At 48.9% G+C, this 14,316-nt stretch overlaps 1 protein-coding gene across 2 annotated transcripts in view; it reads left to right on the top strand.

The window, feature by feature from the left end:
• LAYN (layilin) overlaps positions 1–14,316 on the top strand; it is a 67,613-nt gene that overhangs the window by 35,903 nt on the left and 17,394 nt on the right. For both annotated transcript variants that reach the window (XM_063943259.1, XM_063943260.1), the window contains exon 3: positions 13,405–13,562. In XM_063943259.1, the coding sequence (XP_063799329.1) occupies positions 13,405–13,562 (158 nt within the window). The remainder of the gene's footprint in view (positions 1–13,404; positions 13,563–14,316) is intronic.

The following is a 14,316-nucleotide window of genomic DNA, read 5'->3' as shown; positions in this document are numbered from 1 at the left end:
CTCGAACTCTATGCCCCGCTGAGTTGGAATGCTGGGGCCAACTGGAAGAGCTCTTTGGAAGCGATTCAGGACTAATGGTCTGAGGAGAGAGACATGGAAAGCATTAGGAATACGCAAAGAAGAGGGTAACTTGAGCTTGTAAGCCACAGGATTTAGAACTCTTTCGATGGAGAAAGGACCGATGAAGCGTGGTGCAAACTTCATCGAAGGCACTTTAAGACGAAGATTCCGGGTTGACAGCCAGACTTTATCCCCAGGTTTCAAGCTGGGAACTGCACGTCTCTTGCGGTCGGCAAAGAATTTGTACCGAGCAGAAGCCTTTTTGAGTGAAGTATGAATCTTCCTCCAGATGGTTGAGAACTGACTGAGGACAGTAGTGGCAGCAGGAACATCGATGCTAGGAAGGTCTTGAAAATCAGGAACTCGTGGATGTTGCCCATAAACAGCGAAGAACGGAGTGGTTTCAGTAGCTGTGTGGTAGCGGAAATTGTGAGCGAATTCGGCCCACGGGAGCAAATCCACCCAGTCATCTTGGGAAGATGATACGTACAGTCTCAGGAAAGTTTCCAACTCCTGGTTTACCCTCTCTGTCTGCCCATTCGTCTGAGGATGATATGCTGACGAGAACTTGAGATGGACCTGCATGGCAGAACAGAGAGCTCTCCAAAACCTTGCCACAAACTGGACTCCACGGTCAGATATTATTTCAGTGGGTAGTCCATGTAAACGGAAAATCTCCCGCAGGAAGATTTGAGCCAGTTTTGGAGCTGAAGGAAGTCCTTGGAGTGGAACAAAATGAGCCATTTTGGTGAATCTGTCGACCACTACCCAGATGGTGTTGTATCCTTGGGAGGAGGGAAGGTCAGAGACGAAATCCATCGACAGATGTGACCAAGGACGGCTGGGGATGGATAATGGCTGTAGTTGACCTGCTGGAGACTGATGAGGAGTCTTGTGCTGCACACATTTAGGACAAGACGCTACAAAGTCCTTGATGTCAACTTTCATTTTTGGCCACCAATATGTCCCGGAGAGAAATTTAAAAGTCTTTAGGACACCAGGATGCCCAGTAAACTTAGACTGATGGGCCCAAGACAGCAACTTAGAACGGAGTTCAGGAGCAACAAAAATCTTACCAGGAGGCGGAGCTGGAGAAACTTGTGATGAGGCAAATGCCACAGGATCCAGGATGGAGCGTGGTGCTGAATCGGACATCTCGTCCTCGGATTCCATGGATCGAGACAGGGCATCTGCTTTGGTATTCTGAGAACCTGGGCGGGAATGGAGCTTAAAATTAAAACGGGAGAAGAACATAGCCCATCGGGACTGGCGAGGATTAAGGCACTGAGCTGCCTTCAGATAGAGCAGGTTTTTATGATCCGTATAGATGTTAAATGGAAACTTCGCCCCTTCCAGGAGATACCTCCATTCCTCAAGGGCCAGTTTAATCGCCAGAAGCTCTTGATCTCCGATGGAATAATTAACTTCAGCAGGAAGAAATTTGCGGGAAAAGAATCCACAGGGATGGATCTTCCCGTCAGCTCCTATCTGAGAGAGAACAGCTCCCACTCCTACTGTGGAGGCATCCACCTCCAACTCGAATGGCTTATTAACATCAGGTTGTAGCAAGACAGGTGCGGTCATAAAAGCCATCTTGATTTTCTGAAACGCAGCCAGGGCATCTTCTGACCAGTTGGAATGATCTGCCCCTTTTCGAGTTAAGCTGGTAATAGGAGCAATGAGAGTTGAAAAGCCTCGGATGAATTTCCTATAATAATTGGCGAAGCCCAGGAATCGTTGAATTGACTTGAGAGTATTCGGAATGGACCAATTGGCAATGGCTTCCAATTTTGCCGGGTCCATCTGAAGATCCGATCCAGAAATTATATACCCCAGGAAGGGTACGGAGGCAACTTCGAAGGTGCACTTGGACAACTTGCCGTAGAGACGATTCTCACGAAGACGTCGGAGAACTTCACGGACTTGGAGACGATGAGAGGAGAGGTCTTGAGAGAAGATGAGGATATCGTCCAGGTAAACTACGAGATATTTGTACAGAACGTCACGGAAGATTTCATTAACAAAGTGCTGGAACACTGCTGGGGCATTGCTCAACCCGAATGGCATTACCAGGTACTCGTAATGGCCATCCCGAGTATTGAAAGCCGTCTTCCATTCATCACCGCTGCGGATTCTGATGAGATTATAGGCACCGCGGAGATCTAACTTGGTGAAGATGCGGGCTCCTTTGACCCTATCAAATAACTCGGTAATAAGAGGTAACGGGTAGCTGTTCTTAATGGTAATGTCATTAAGTCCCCGGTAGTCAATACATGGACGTAGTCCTCCATCTTTCTTTTTAACAAAAAAGAAACCTGCCCCAGCAGGTGATGATGAGGGACGGATGAATCCTTTCTGTAGATTTTCTTGGATGTATTTACTCATCGCTTCGGTTTCAGGAACAGATAACGGGTAGGTGCGCCCCCTAGGTGGTTTTTTGCCAGGAACAAGGTCGATGGGGCAATCCCACTCTCTATGGGGCGGTAGAACATCAGCGGCCTTTTCGCTGAAGACGTCAGCGAAGTCTTGGTAGGCCGTAGGAAGAGTAGACGGGGTCTTGATTTCAGAAGTCTTGACAGGAACAACTTGGGCTAAACAAGACTGACGGCAATGTGACCCCCAAGCAGTTAGTTGTAATGTAGACCAGTCAATCTGTGGGTTATGTAGCTGGAGCCAGGGCATACCTAACACAATCTCCTGAGTTGCCTGTGGAATAACTAAAAACTTAATTAACTCAGAATGTAGGAACCCAACCCCCAGTATCACTGGCCTGGTTTGTTGAGTGATATACCCCTTAGAGATACGGCTACCATCTACTGCCGTAATGAAGACGGAACATGAAAGTTCACAGACCGGCAGATGAAACTTGTCTACCGCAGCTTGAGTGATGAAATTCCCCGCTGCACCACAGTCTACCAACGCAGTTGCAGATTGGAGTCCAGCCGCCGTCTCTAAGGTCACAGGAAGAATGAGATCTTGGGTTGAAGGAGCTTGCTTGAAAGATCCCAACTTGACTCCTCCCTTACAAGTCAGGATCTGGCGTTTCCCGAACGCACTGGACAAGAACTTATTTGGTGGCCTACTGCCGCACAGTAAAGACACAGTCTCTCACGGAGTCTCCTTGACCGCTCCTCAGCAGTTAAGCGGGACCTATTAATTTGCATAGGCTCATCAGAAGGTGGAGGCTGCAACTGTACAGGAGGTACCATTCTTGGTTTGCGACACTCAGCACGAGCACGCTCATTGTTGCGTTCGCGGATGCGAGAGTCCAACTTGATACATAGGGAGATTAGCTCGGGTAATTGCTCAGGAATATCACGAGTTGCCAGTTCATCTTTTATCCTCTCTGAGAGTCCATGCCAGAAGGCTGCTACTAAGGCTTGGTTATTCCACTGGATCTCTGCGGCTAGCGTCTGGAACTGGATGACGTATTGACCCATACTGCGAGTCCCTTGACGGAGCTGGAGAAGATCTGCGGAGGCTGAAGTTGCACGACCCGGTTCATCGAAGATGCGTCTGAAGATGGAAACAAACTCGGCATAGTTGTTCATCAACGGGTCGGCACGTTCCCACAGAGGAGACACCCAGCTCAGGGCTGATCCAGAGAGCAGTGAGATGATATAAGCAACCTTGGATCTTGGCGTGGGAAAATTATGAGGTAAAAGTTCAAACTGGACTTCACACTGGTTGAGGAACCCACGGCATAACTTCGGACTGCCATCATACCTGCTAGGCACAGGCAAGTGCAAACGAGATACAGGAGCAGATGCAGCCGGAGAAGAAGAAGAACCCCCAACACTGGCATGTGCAGGGGTAACAGGAACTGGAGGTGCAGGCGCACTTAGCAGAGATTGTTGTAACGTATCAATCCGGGAAGACATCCCTTGCAGAAACTGGAATATCTGCTGCTGCACAACCTCTTGTCCATCCAAACGGGAGACCAGATTTTTTAAGGCCCCTGACCCCACACTCTGACCACCGTCCGAGTCCATCGATCCTGAACTTACTGTCAGAGACGGTTTTGTTTGTGTCCCCGGAGGGGGCGCTAGTGGGTCAGTGGAGGTAGGTGGAATGAAGTGAGGAGGCTGTACTGGGTTTCTGCGCATGTGCACAATGTAGATTTATTAATAACAGAAAAGTCCAGATAATAATGCAGCAGAAAGTAAACAAACGAATGCAATGGAAATGACAATGGTAACGGCAATGGTAATGGCAATGGAATAGTATGGTTTAAAACTGAAAGTCTATGGCAGAGTTTGTAGCATGGAAATGAAACCGGAATGGTTAAAACGTGGAGCCAGCAGAGATAGGAATAGTAGTAGCAAACCTGGTAGCAATGCAGGAGACGTGGTGTTAATGTCCACTGTGCTGGTGGAAAGCACAATCAGCTTGCAGGCTGAATCACAGGTGAGTTGTTAGAATGCACCTGGATAGGGAGTCTCTACTGCTGATGGCTGGAGCACACTGCAGGTGTGGAAGGTGTGAAGCCAGAAAGGTATTGCTGTGGTGCTGGTGCTTGTAGTTCCACGGAGTAGCAGATACAGGAGAATATCCAGGAACACGGAGACACAGGGGAGTATCCAGGAACACGGAGGATCAGGTGAATATCCAGGAACACGGAGGAACAGGATAACAGGTCCAAACACACGAGTCGCAGGAGTGACACAAAGTTCAGGATAACCTCTGACTCACCCAGCAGCTCCTGATATACCCCCTGACCGGCAGGCATTGGCTGGAGTGAGACAAGGGGGTGCGGCCAAGCTCCGGATTGGCCGCCGCACTTACACTGGGGAATACTGTCATGGCGGCGCCCATGCCGCGGCCCGGCAGGGACGCGGCGCACTCACACGCCCGTTGACTCCAGAGGCGCCTCCAGGCCCGCGGCGACATCCATGAGCAGGGCGACAGGTGACGGCAACATGCAGTGACCCCAGACGGAGTCCGCTCCGGCGGACCGACATAACAGTGGTGAGTCGATTCCTGACAGCACCCTCTTAGTATCTCCGCCATAGAACTGCACTTTGAGGGACAATGCTGAAGTAGCCCAACATTTCACACCTCAGCCCCCCATTGCTAAGGAGCAATAGGAGGGAGTAATGTACGATGGGCACCCTTAGCTGCCATGGCAACGGGTGTAACATTGAATCTACACTGTACAATGTGTAATTGCCCCTATCACCTACCTGCTCTCTCGCTTCCCGCTGACCAGCCTGACCCGCAGAGACTTGGTTCTTAAAATCTTCCAGACACCCCTGGGCGGTGTTTAATGTGGCGGAAGCCGGTGGATCAGGAGGCAGCGGCGGGAGCCGAGCAGCCAGGGGCGGGAGCCAGGCAGCTGGGAGATCAGGAGGCAGTGGCAGGAGACGGGTAGCAGGGGGATCAGGAAGCGGGTGCCGGGCAGCAGAAAGATCAGGGGGACGGGAGCCAGGCATCCGAGGGTTAAGGAGGTGGGAGCCGGAGGCGGAGACTCAGAGTTATGTTGTCATATTACGTATCACACATTCTCTGTAGGGAGACTTCCTTAGCACACAGTGGAGGGACTTCTTTTTGAACTCCCTGTATAATAAAAACATTACAAGCTAGCTACAAATGTTGGATGCAGAGAAGTCTTTTGACAGAATGTCATGGCAATATATGACTCGGATTTGAACCTACTTTGGTCTTCCTGTAAGCTTCCTCGTTGGATCAAAGCTCTATGCTGTCTCTGTTCTCGTCCATCAGCAAGAGTGGACTGCTGGAGGATTGTCGGGGGTCGCCTGGCTTCTAGCTCCATTTCTACTTTGATTAAGAAAAATGGTTAAACATTTTATACCAGATGGTATCCATGAAGTACTTGCTGCCTTTGGCGTGCGTGTGGTCTAAGAGGGATGATTATTCAAGTCGTTGGTCCTGCCCAAAGATGTTATGGGGATAAAGTCAGAACCCTTCTTTCATCACTTCTCCCATACCCAGTTCATATGGATTCATGGTCCTTCCTTCTCTGCTAACCTCTCCAAGACACAGATACCCATTCGATGAAACTAGTATTTGCATGCATCGAATCTTATTGAAATCTTACATAGGTTGTATTGCACTGATGTAAAATATCCTTACCATCAACAAGATTACTAATTCCACCAGATCTGGGCTTCCTAGCTAAATATGTGAGTTGCTCTTTTGCTGTGGCCCCTTCATTTTATTGTAATGAGTGAAGTCTCTCTTCTCCTGTAACTACAGCCTGTGTTGCTGAACCACAACCTTATATAATGTCAAAGGTCACACCTCAACACACCTCCCTCTTCCCTCCCCCACCTCTATCTCCCCTCCCCCTACCTGCCCCCCACCTCTCCCTCTCCTACATACATTTAATCCTATTTCTCTGACGTCCTAAGTGGATGCTGGGGACTCCGTCAGGACCATGGGGGATAGCGGCTCCGCAGGAGACAGGGCACAAAAGTAAAAGCTTTAGGATCAGGTGGTGTGCACTGGCTCCTCCCCCTATGACCCTCCTCCAAGCCTCAGTTAGATCTTTGTGCCCGGCCGAGAAGGGTGCAATCTAGGTGGCTCTCCTAAAGAGCTGCTTAGAGTAAAAGTTTTGTTAGGTTTTTTATTTTCAGTGAGTCCTGCTGGCAACAGCCTCACTGCATCAAGGGACTTAGGGGAGAAGAAGTGAACTCACCTGCGTGCAGGATGGATTGGCTTCTTAGGCTACTGGACACTAGCTCCAGAGGGACGATCACAGGTACAGCCTGGATGGGTCACCGGAGCCACGCCGCGACCCCCTTGCAGATGCTGAAGAGAGAAGAGGTCCAGAAATCGGCGGCTGAAGACTTCCCAGTCTTCTTAAGGTAGCGCACAGCACTGCAGCTGTGCGCCATTGCTCTCAGCACACTTCACACCAACGGTCACTGAGGGTGCAGGGCGCTGGGGGGGCGCCCTGAGCAGCAATGAAAGTACCTATGCTGGCTAAAAATACATCACATATAGCCCCTGGGGCTATATGGATGTATTTAACCCCTGCCAGGTTGTCAGAAAAACGGGAGAAGAAGCCCGCCGAAAAGGGGGCGGGGCCTATTCTCCTCAGCACACAGCGCCATTTTCCCTCACAGAACTGCTGGTGGGAAGGCTCCCAGGCTCTCCCCTGCACTGCACTACAGAAACAGGGTTAAAACAGAGAGGGGGGGGCATTTTTGTGGCGATATTATTACATATTAAGATGCTATAAGGGAAAACACTTATATAAGGTTGTCCCTGTAAAATTATAGCGTTTTGGTGTGTGCTGGCAAACTCTCCCTCTGTCTCCCCAAAGGGCTAGTGGGGTCCTGTCCTCTATCAGAGCATTCCCTGTGTGTGTGCTGTGTGTCGGTACGTGTGTGTCGACATGTATGAGGACGATGTTGGTGAGGAGGCGGAGCAATTGCCTGTAATGGTGATGTCACTCTCTAGGGAGTCGACACCGGAATGGATGGCTTATTTAGGGAATTACGTGATAATGTCAACATGCTGCAAGGTCGGTTGACGACATGAGACGGCTGGCAAACCAATTAGTACCTGTCCAGGCGTCTCAAACACCGTCAGGGGCTTTAAAACGCCCATTACCTCAGTCGGTCGACACAGACACAGACACGGACACTGACTCCAGTGTCGACGGTGAAGAAACAAACGTATTTTCCATTAGGGCCACACGTTACATGTTAAGGGCAATGAAGGAGGTGTTACATATTTCTGATACTACAAGTACCACAAAAAAGGGTATTATGTGGGGTGTGAAAAAACTACCTGTAGTTTTTCCTGAATCAGATAAATTAAATGAAGTGTGTGATGATGCGTGGGTCTCCCCCGATAGAAAATTAAAGGCGCTCACACGCTTATCAAAACAAGTGGCGTTACCGTCTCCAGATACGGCCGCCCTCAAGGAGCCAGCTAATAGGAGGCTGGAAAATATCCTAAAAAGTATATACACACATACTGGTGTTATACTGCGGCCAGCGATCGCCTCAGCCTGGATGTGCAGCGCTGGGGTGGCTTGGTCGGATTCCCTGACTGAAAATATTGATACCCTTGACAGGGACAGTATTTTATTGACTATAGAGCATTTAAAGGATGCATTTCTATATATGCGAGATGCACAGAGGGATATTTGCACTCTGGCATCAAGAGTAAGTGCGATGTCCATGTCTGCCAGAAGATGTTTATGGACACGACAGTGGTCAGGTGATGCAGATTCCAAACGGCAGTATTGCCGTATAAAGGGGAGGAGTTATTTGGGGTCGGTCCATCGGACCTGGTGGCCACGGCAACAGCTGGAAAATCCACCTTTTTACCCCAAGTCACATCTCAGCAGAAAAAGACACCGTCTTTTCAGCCTCAGTCCTTTCGTCCCCATAAGGGCAAGCGGGCAAAAGGCCAGTCATATCTGCCCAGGGGTAGAGGAACGGAAGAAGACTGCAGCAGGCAGCCCCTTCCCAGGAACAGAAGCCCTCCACCGCTTCTGCCAAGTCCTCAGCATGACGCTGGGGCCGTACAAGCGGACTCAGGTGCGGTGGGGGGGGTCGTCTCAAGAGTTTCAGCGCGCAGTGGGCTCACTCGCAAGTGGACCCCTGGATCCTACAAGTAGTATCCCAGGGGTACAGATTGGAAATTCGAGACGTCTCCCCCTCGCAGGTTCCTGAAATCTGCTTTACCAACGTCTCCCTCCGACAGGGAGGCAGTATTGGAAACAATTCACAAGCTGTATTCCCAGCAGGTGATAATCAAAGTACCCCTCCTACAACAAGGAAAGGGGTATTATTCCACACTATTTGTGGTACTGAAGCCAGACGGCTCGGTGAGATTTATTCTAAATCTGAAATCTTTGAACACTTACATACAAAGGTTCAAATCAAGATGGAGTCACTCATAGCAGTGATAGCGAACCAGGAAGAAGGGGACTATATGGTGTCCCTGGACATCAAGGATGCTTACCTCCATGTCCCAAATTGCCCTTCTCACAAAGGGTACCTCAGGTTCGTGGTACAGAACTGTCACTATCAGTTTCAGACGCTGCCGTTTGGATTGTCCACGGCACCCCGGGTCTTTACCAAGGTAATGGCCGAAATGATGATTCTTCTTCAAAGAAAAGGCGTCTTAATTATCCCTTACTTGGACGATCTCCTGATAAGGGCAAGGTCCAGAGAACAGTTGGAGGTCGGAGTAGCACTATCTCAAGTAGTTCTACGACAGCACGGGTGGATTCTAAATATTCCAAAATCGCAGCTGATTCCGACGACACGTCTGCTGTTACTAGGGATGATTCTGGACACAGTCCAGAAAAAGGTGTTTCTCCCGGAGGAGAAAGCCTGGGAGTTATCCGAGCTAGTTAGGAACCTCCTAGAACCAGGCCAAGTGTCAGTGCATCAATGCACAATAGTCCTGGGAAAAATGGTGGCTTCTTACGAAGCGATTCCATTCGGCAGATTTCACGAAAGAATTTTTCAGTGGGATCTGCTGGACGAATGGTCCGGATCGCATCTTCAGATGCATCAGCGGATAATCCTGTCTCCAAGGACAAGGGTGTCTCTTCTGTGGTGGCTGCAGAGTGCTCATCTACTAGAGGGCAGCAGATTCGGCATTCAGGACTGGGTCCTGGTGACCACGGATGCCAGCCTGAGAGGCTGGGGAGCAGTCACACAGGGAAGAAATTTCCAAGGAGTGTGGTCAAGTCTGGAGACTTCTCTCCACATAAATATACTGGAGCTAAGGGCAATTTACAATGCTCTGAGCCTAGGAAGACCTCTGCTTCAAAGTCAACCGGTGCTGATCCAGTCGGACAACATTACGGCAGTCGCCCACGTAAACAGACAGGGCGACACAAGAAGCAGGAGGGCAATGGCAGAAGCTGCAAGGATTCTTCGCTGGGCGGAAAATCATGTGATAGCACTGTCAGCAGTGTTCATTCCGGGAGTGGACAACTGGGAAGCAGACTTCCTCAGCAGGCACGACCTCCACCCGGGAGAGTGGGGACTTCACACGGAAGTCTTCCACATGATTGTGAACCATTGGGAAAATTGATGGCGTCCCGCCTGAACAAAAAACTGGACAGGTATTGCGCCAGGTCAAGAGACCCTCAGGCAATAGCTGTGGACGTTCTGGTAACACCGTGGGTGTACCAGTCGGTGTATGGGTTCCCTCCTCTGCTTCTCATACCTAAGGTACTGAGAATTATAAGACGTAGAGGAGTAAGAACTATACTCGTGGCTCCGGATTGGCCAAGAAGGACTTGGTACCCGGAACTTCAAGAGATGCTCACAGAGGACTCATGGCCTCTGCCGCTAAGAAGGGACTTGCTTCAGCAAGTACCATGTCTGTTCCAAGACTTACCGCGGCTGCGTTTGACGGCATGGCGGTTGAACGCCGGATCCTAAGGGAAAAAGGCATTCCGGAAGAGGTCATTCCTACCCTGGTCAAAGCCAGGAAGGAGGTGACCGCACAACATTATCACCACATGTGGCGAAAATATGTTGCGTGGTGTGAGGCCAGGAAGGCCCCACGAAGAAATTTCAACTCGGTCGATTCCTGCATTTCCTGCAAACAGGAGTGTCTATGGGCCTCAAATTGGGATCCATTAAGGTTCAAATTTCGGCCCTGTCGATTTTCTTCCAGAAAGAATTGGCTTCAGTTCCTGAAGTCCAGAAGTTTGTCAAGGGAGTACTGCATATACAACCCCCTTTTGTGCCTCCAGTGGCACTGTGGGATCTCAACGTAGTTCTGGGATTCCTCAAATCACATTGGTTTAAACCGCTCAAATCTGTGGATTTGAAATATCTCACATTGAAAGTGACCATGATGTTGGCCCTGGCCTCGGCCAGGCGAGTGTCAGAATTGGCGGCTTTGTCTCACAAAAGCCCATATCTGATTGTCCATTCGGACAGGGCAGAGCTGCGGACTCGTCCCCAGTTTCTCCCTAAGGTGGTGTCAGCGTTTCACCTGAACCAGCTTATTGTGGTACCTGCGGCTACTAGGGACTTGGAGGACTCCAAGTTGCTAGATGTTGTCAGGGCCCTGAAAATATAGGTTTCCAGGACGGCTGGAGTCAGGAAAACTGACTTGCTGTTATCCTGTATGCACCCAACAAACTGGGTGCTCTTGCTTCTAAGCAGACGATTGCTAGTTGGATGTGTAGTACAATTCAGCTTGCACATTCTGTGGCAGGCCTGCCACAGCCAAAATATGTAAATGCCCATTCCACAAGGAAGGTGGGCTCATCTTGGGCGGCTGCCCGAGGGGTCTCGGCTTTACAACTTTGCCGAGCTGCTACTTGGTCAGGGGCACACCCTGGCTGAGGAGGACCTGGAGTTCTCTCACTCGGTGCTGCAGAGTCAGCCGCACTCTCCCGCCCGTTTGGGAGCTTTGGTATAATCCCCATGGTCCTGACGGAGTCCCCAGCATCCACTAGGACGTTAGAGAAAATAAGATTTTACTTACCGATAAATCTATTTCTCGTAGTCCGTAGTGGATGCTGGGCGCCCATCCCAAGTGCGGATTGTCTGCAATACTTGTACATAGTTATTGTTACAAAAATCGGGTTATTATTGTTGTGAGCCATCTTTTCAGAGGCTCCGCTGTTATCATGCTGTTAACTGGGTTCAGATCACAGGTTGTACAGTGTGATTGGTGTGGCTGGTATGAGTCTTACCCGGGATTCAAAATCCTTCCTTATTGTGTACGCTCGTCCGGGCACAGTATCCTAACTGAGGCTTGGAGGAGGGTCATAGGGGGAGGAGCCAGTGCACACCACCTGATCCTAAAGCTTTTACTTTTGTGCCCTGTCTCCTGCGGAGCCGCTATCCCCCATGGTCCTGACGGAGTCCCCAGCATCCACTACGGACTACGAGAAATAGAATTATCGGTAAGTAAATTCTTATTTTTTTACTACTATTTTACTTTGCATTTATATGCCATTATGCCATTAGCTATGGTTTTCATTTGACGCACAATATGAAATAAGTAAATATATATATATATATATATATATATATATATATATATATATATATATATACACACAGTACCATGTGTCTGCAGCATAAGTTCCTTTGGTAATCAGGCCCTTGTAAAATGGAAGGCAGACATAACATTTTCAATTGGATAAAAGGCCCAATTCAGATCTGGTTGCTGGGCTGCGTTTTTTGCTGCCCTGCGATCAGATAGTCGCCGCCTACAGGGGGAGGGTAAAATCGCTGTGCAAGTGTGCGATCGCATGTGTAGCAGAGCTGCACAAACTGATTTTGTGCAGTCTCTGCGCAGCCCAGGACTTACTCTTCCAGTGCGATTGAATCCTGCTGATCGAGGCCGGAGCTGACGTCACATGCCCTCCCTGAAAACGCTTGAGCTCGCCTGTGTTTTTTCCGGACACTCCCTGAAAATGATCAGTTGCCACCCACAAATGGCCTCTTCCTGTCAATCTCCTTGCAACGCCCGTGCGAATGGATCATTCGCACCATCCCGTCATTGACCGGCGAAGCCCGCTATAGCTATCCAACGCGCCTGCGCATTGCAGTGCATATGCATGCGCAGTTTGTATCTGATTGCCCGCTAAACGCACAGCAGCGATCAGATCTGAATTAGCCCCAAAGTTCTCTCAAATTTGCGGCTACCCCTTGAATGAATAGATCATTTAAGATCAACAGGTGAGACCTGACTGCTGTAGAGCTGTAGAGCTACAGAGGACATACACACAGTGATTGCAAACCATTAATGCACGTCTGGCTCCTGAGAGACCATAGCACATTATTATAGAATATAACTTACTAATGTTGGAATCGTAAATGACTCTAGAGTGCTTCGTGAAATTCTGCTTAAATCTTTTTATCAACTACTGTATGTCATTTAGGTTAATATTTGCCTGTAAGATACAAGTAAATCCCATTAAGGCACAGTGGGGCAGATGTATTAACCTGGAGAAGGCATAAGGAAGTGATAAACCAGTGATATGTGCAAGGTGATAAAGGCACCAGCCAATCAGCTTCCATATGTAAATTAACAGTTAGGATCTGATTGGCTGCTGCCTTTATCACCTTGCACATCTCACTGGTTTATCACTTCCTTATGCCTTCTCCAGGTTAATACATCTGGCCTAGTGTTTGATACATGGAATGTGCATGTAAATGACTCAGTGATATTGTTGCTTGCCTGTAGAATGATTACATAGAAAGTAAGTCATATCATTTAATAACCCTGTACTTTGCATAGTGTTTTCATGTCTCACATTGTGTAAAGACGTAAGCACAATCAGATATCAGACTGTTACTGACGATTATCTGCTCTTTGGTTAAATGTCCCAGTTTGTTATACAGAGAACCTGTATTGTATATTTACATTTTGTAGGAACTGGTATGTGGATGAGCCTTCATGTGGAAGTGAGGTGTGTGTGGTCATGTACTACCAGCCACATGCGCCCCCTGGTGTTGGTGGGAGGTACTTGTTTCAGTGGAATGATGACAGATGCAACATGAAGAACAACTTCATATGCAAATATTCAGAAGGTTAGTTCTTTCCTCTCTGTGTATTCCTGCTATTGTGAAATAAGGCACAATGTATGTACACTGATAAAATCTCCACATAATTGATGTATGGGACATAGGGGGTCATTCCGAGTTGATCGCTAGCTGCTTTCATTTGCTGTGCAGCGATGGGGCAAAAAACGGCACTTCTGCGAATGCGTATGCGGCGCAATGCGCACGCGCTAAGTAATATTACAACGAACGATGTAGTTTCACACAAGGTCTAGCGAAGCTTTTCAGTCGCACTGGTGGCTGCAGAGTGATTGACATGAAGTGGGCGTTTCCTGGGTGTCAACTGACCGTTTTCAGGGAGTTTTCGAAAAAACGCAGGCGTGCCAGGAAAAATGCAGGCGTGGCTGGGCAAACGCAGGGCGTGTTCATGACGTCAAAACAGGAACTGAACAGTCTGAAGTCATCGCAAGCGCTGAATAGGTATAGACCTACTCTAAAACAGCACAAAAAAATTATGCAGCCACTCTGCGATCCTTTCGTTCGCACTTCTGCTAAGCTAAAATACACTCCCAGTGGGAGGCGGCATAGCGTTTGCACGGCTGCTCAAAACTGCTAGTGAGCGAACAACTCGGAATGACCACCATAGAGGAAACTTCTACTTGATAATTCAGTGCAATTCTTTGTATTCCTTGGAAGCAGCAGTGATAGCGCTATACGGTAATGCAGCGAGAGGTATCTGTTACAAACAGACGCCTCCTGCTGCAGTAGGGATCCGACTTGCGTC

This window comes from Pseudophryne corroboree, chromosome 10 (genome assembly GCF_028390025.1).
Source record: "Pseudophryne corroboree isolate aPseCor3 chromosome 10, aPseCor3.hap2, whole genome shotgun sequence".
Classification (NCBI taxonomy): domain Eukaryota; kingdom Metazoa; phylum Chordata; class Amphibia; order Anura; family Myobatrachidae; genus Pseudophryne; species Pseudophryne corroboree.
Note: the sequence above shows the minus strand (reverse complement) of the source record. Positions and strands in the feature narration are given on the sequence as shown.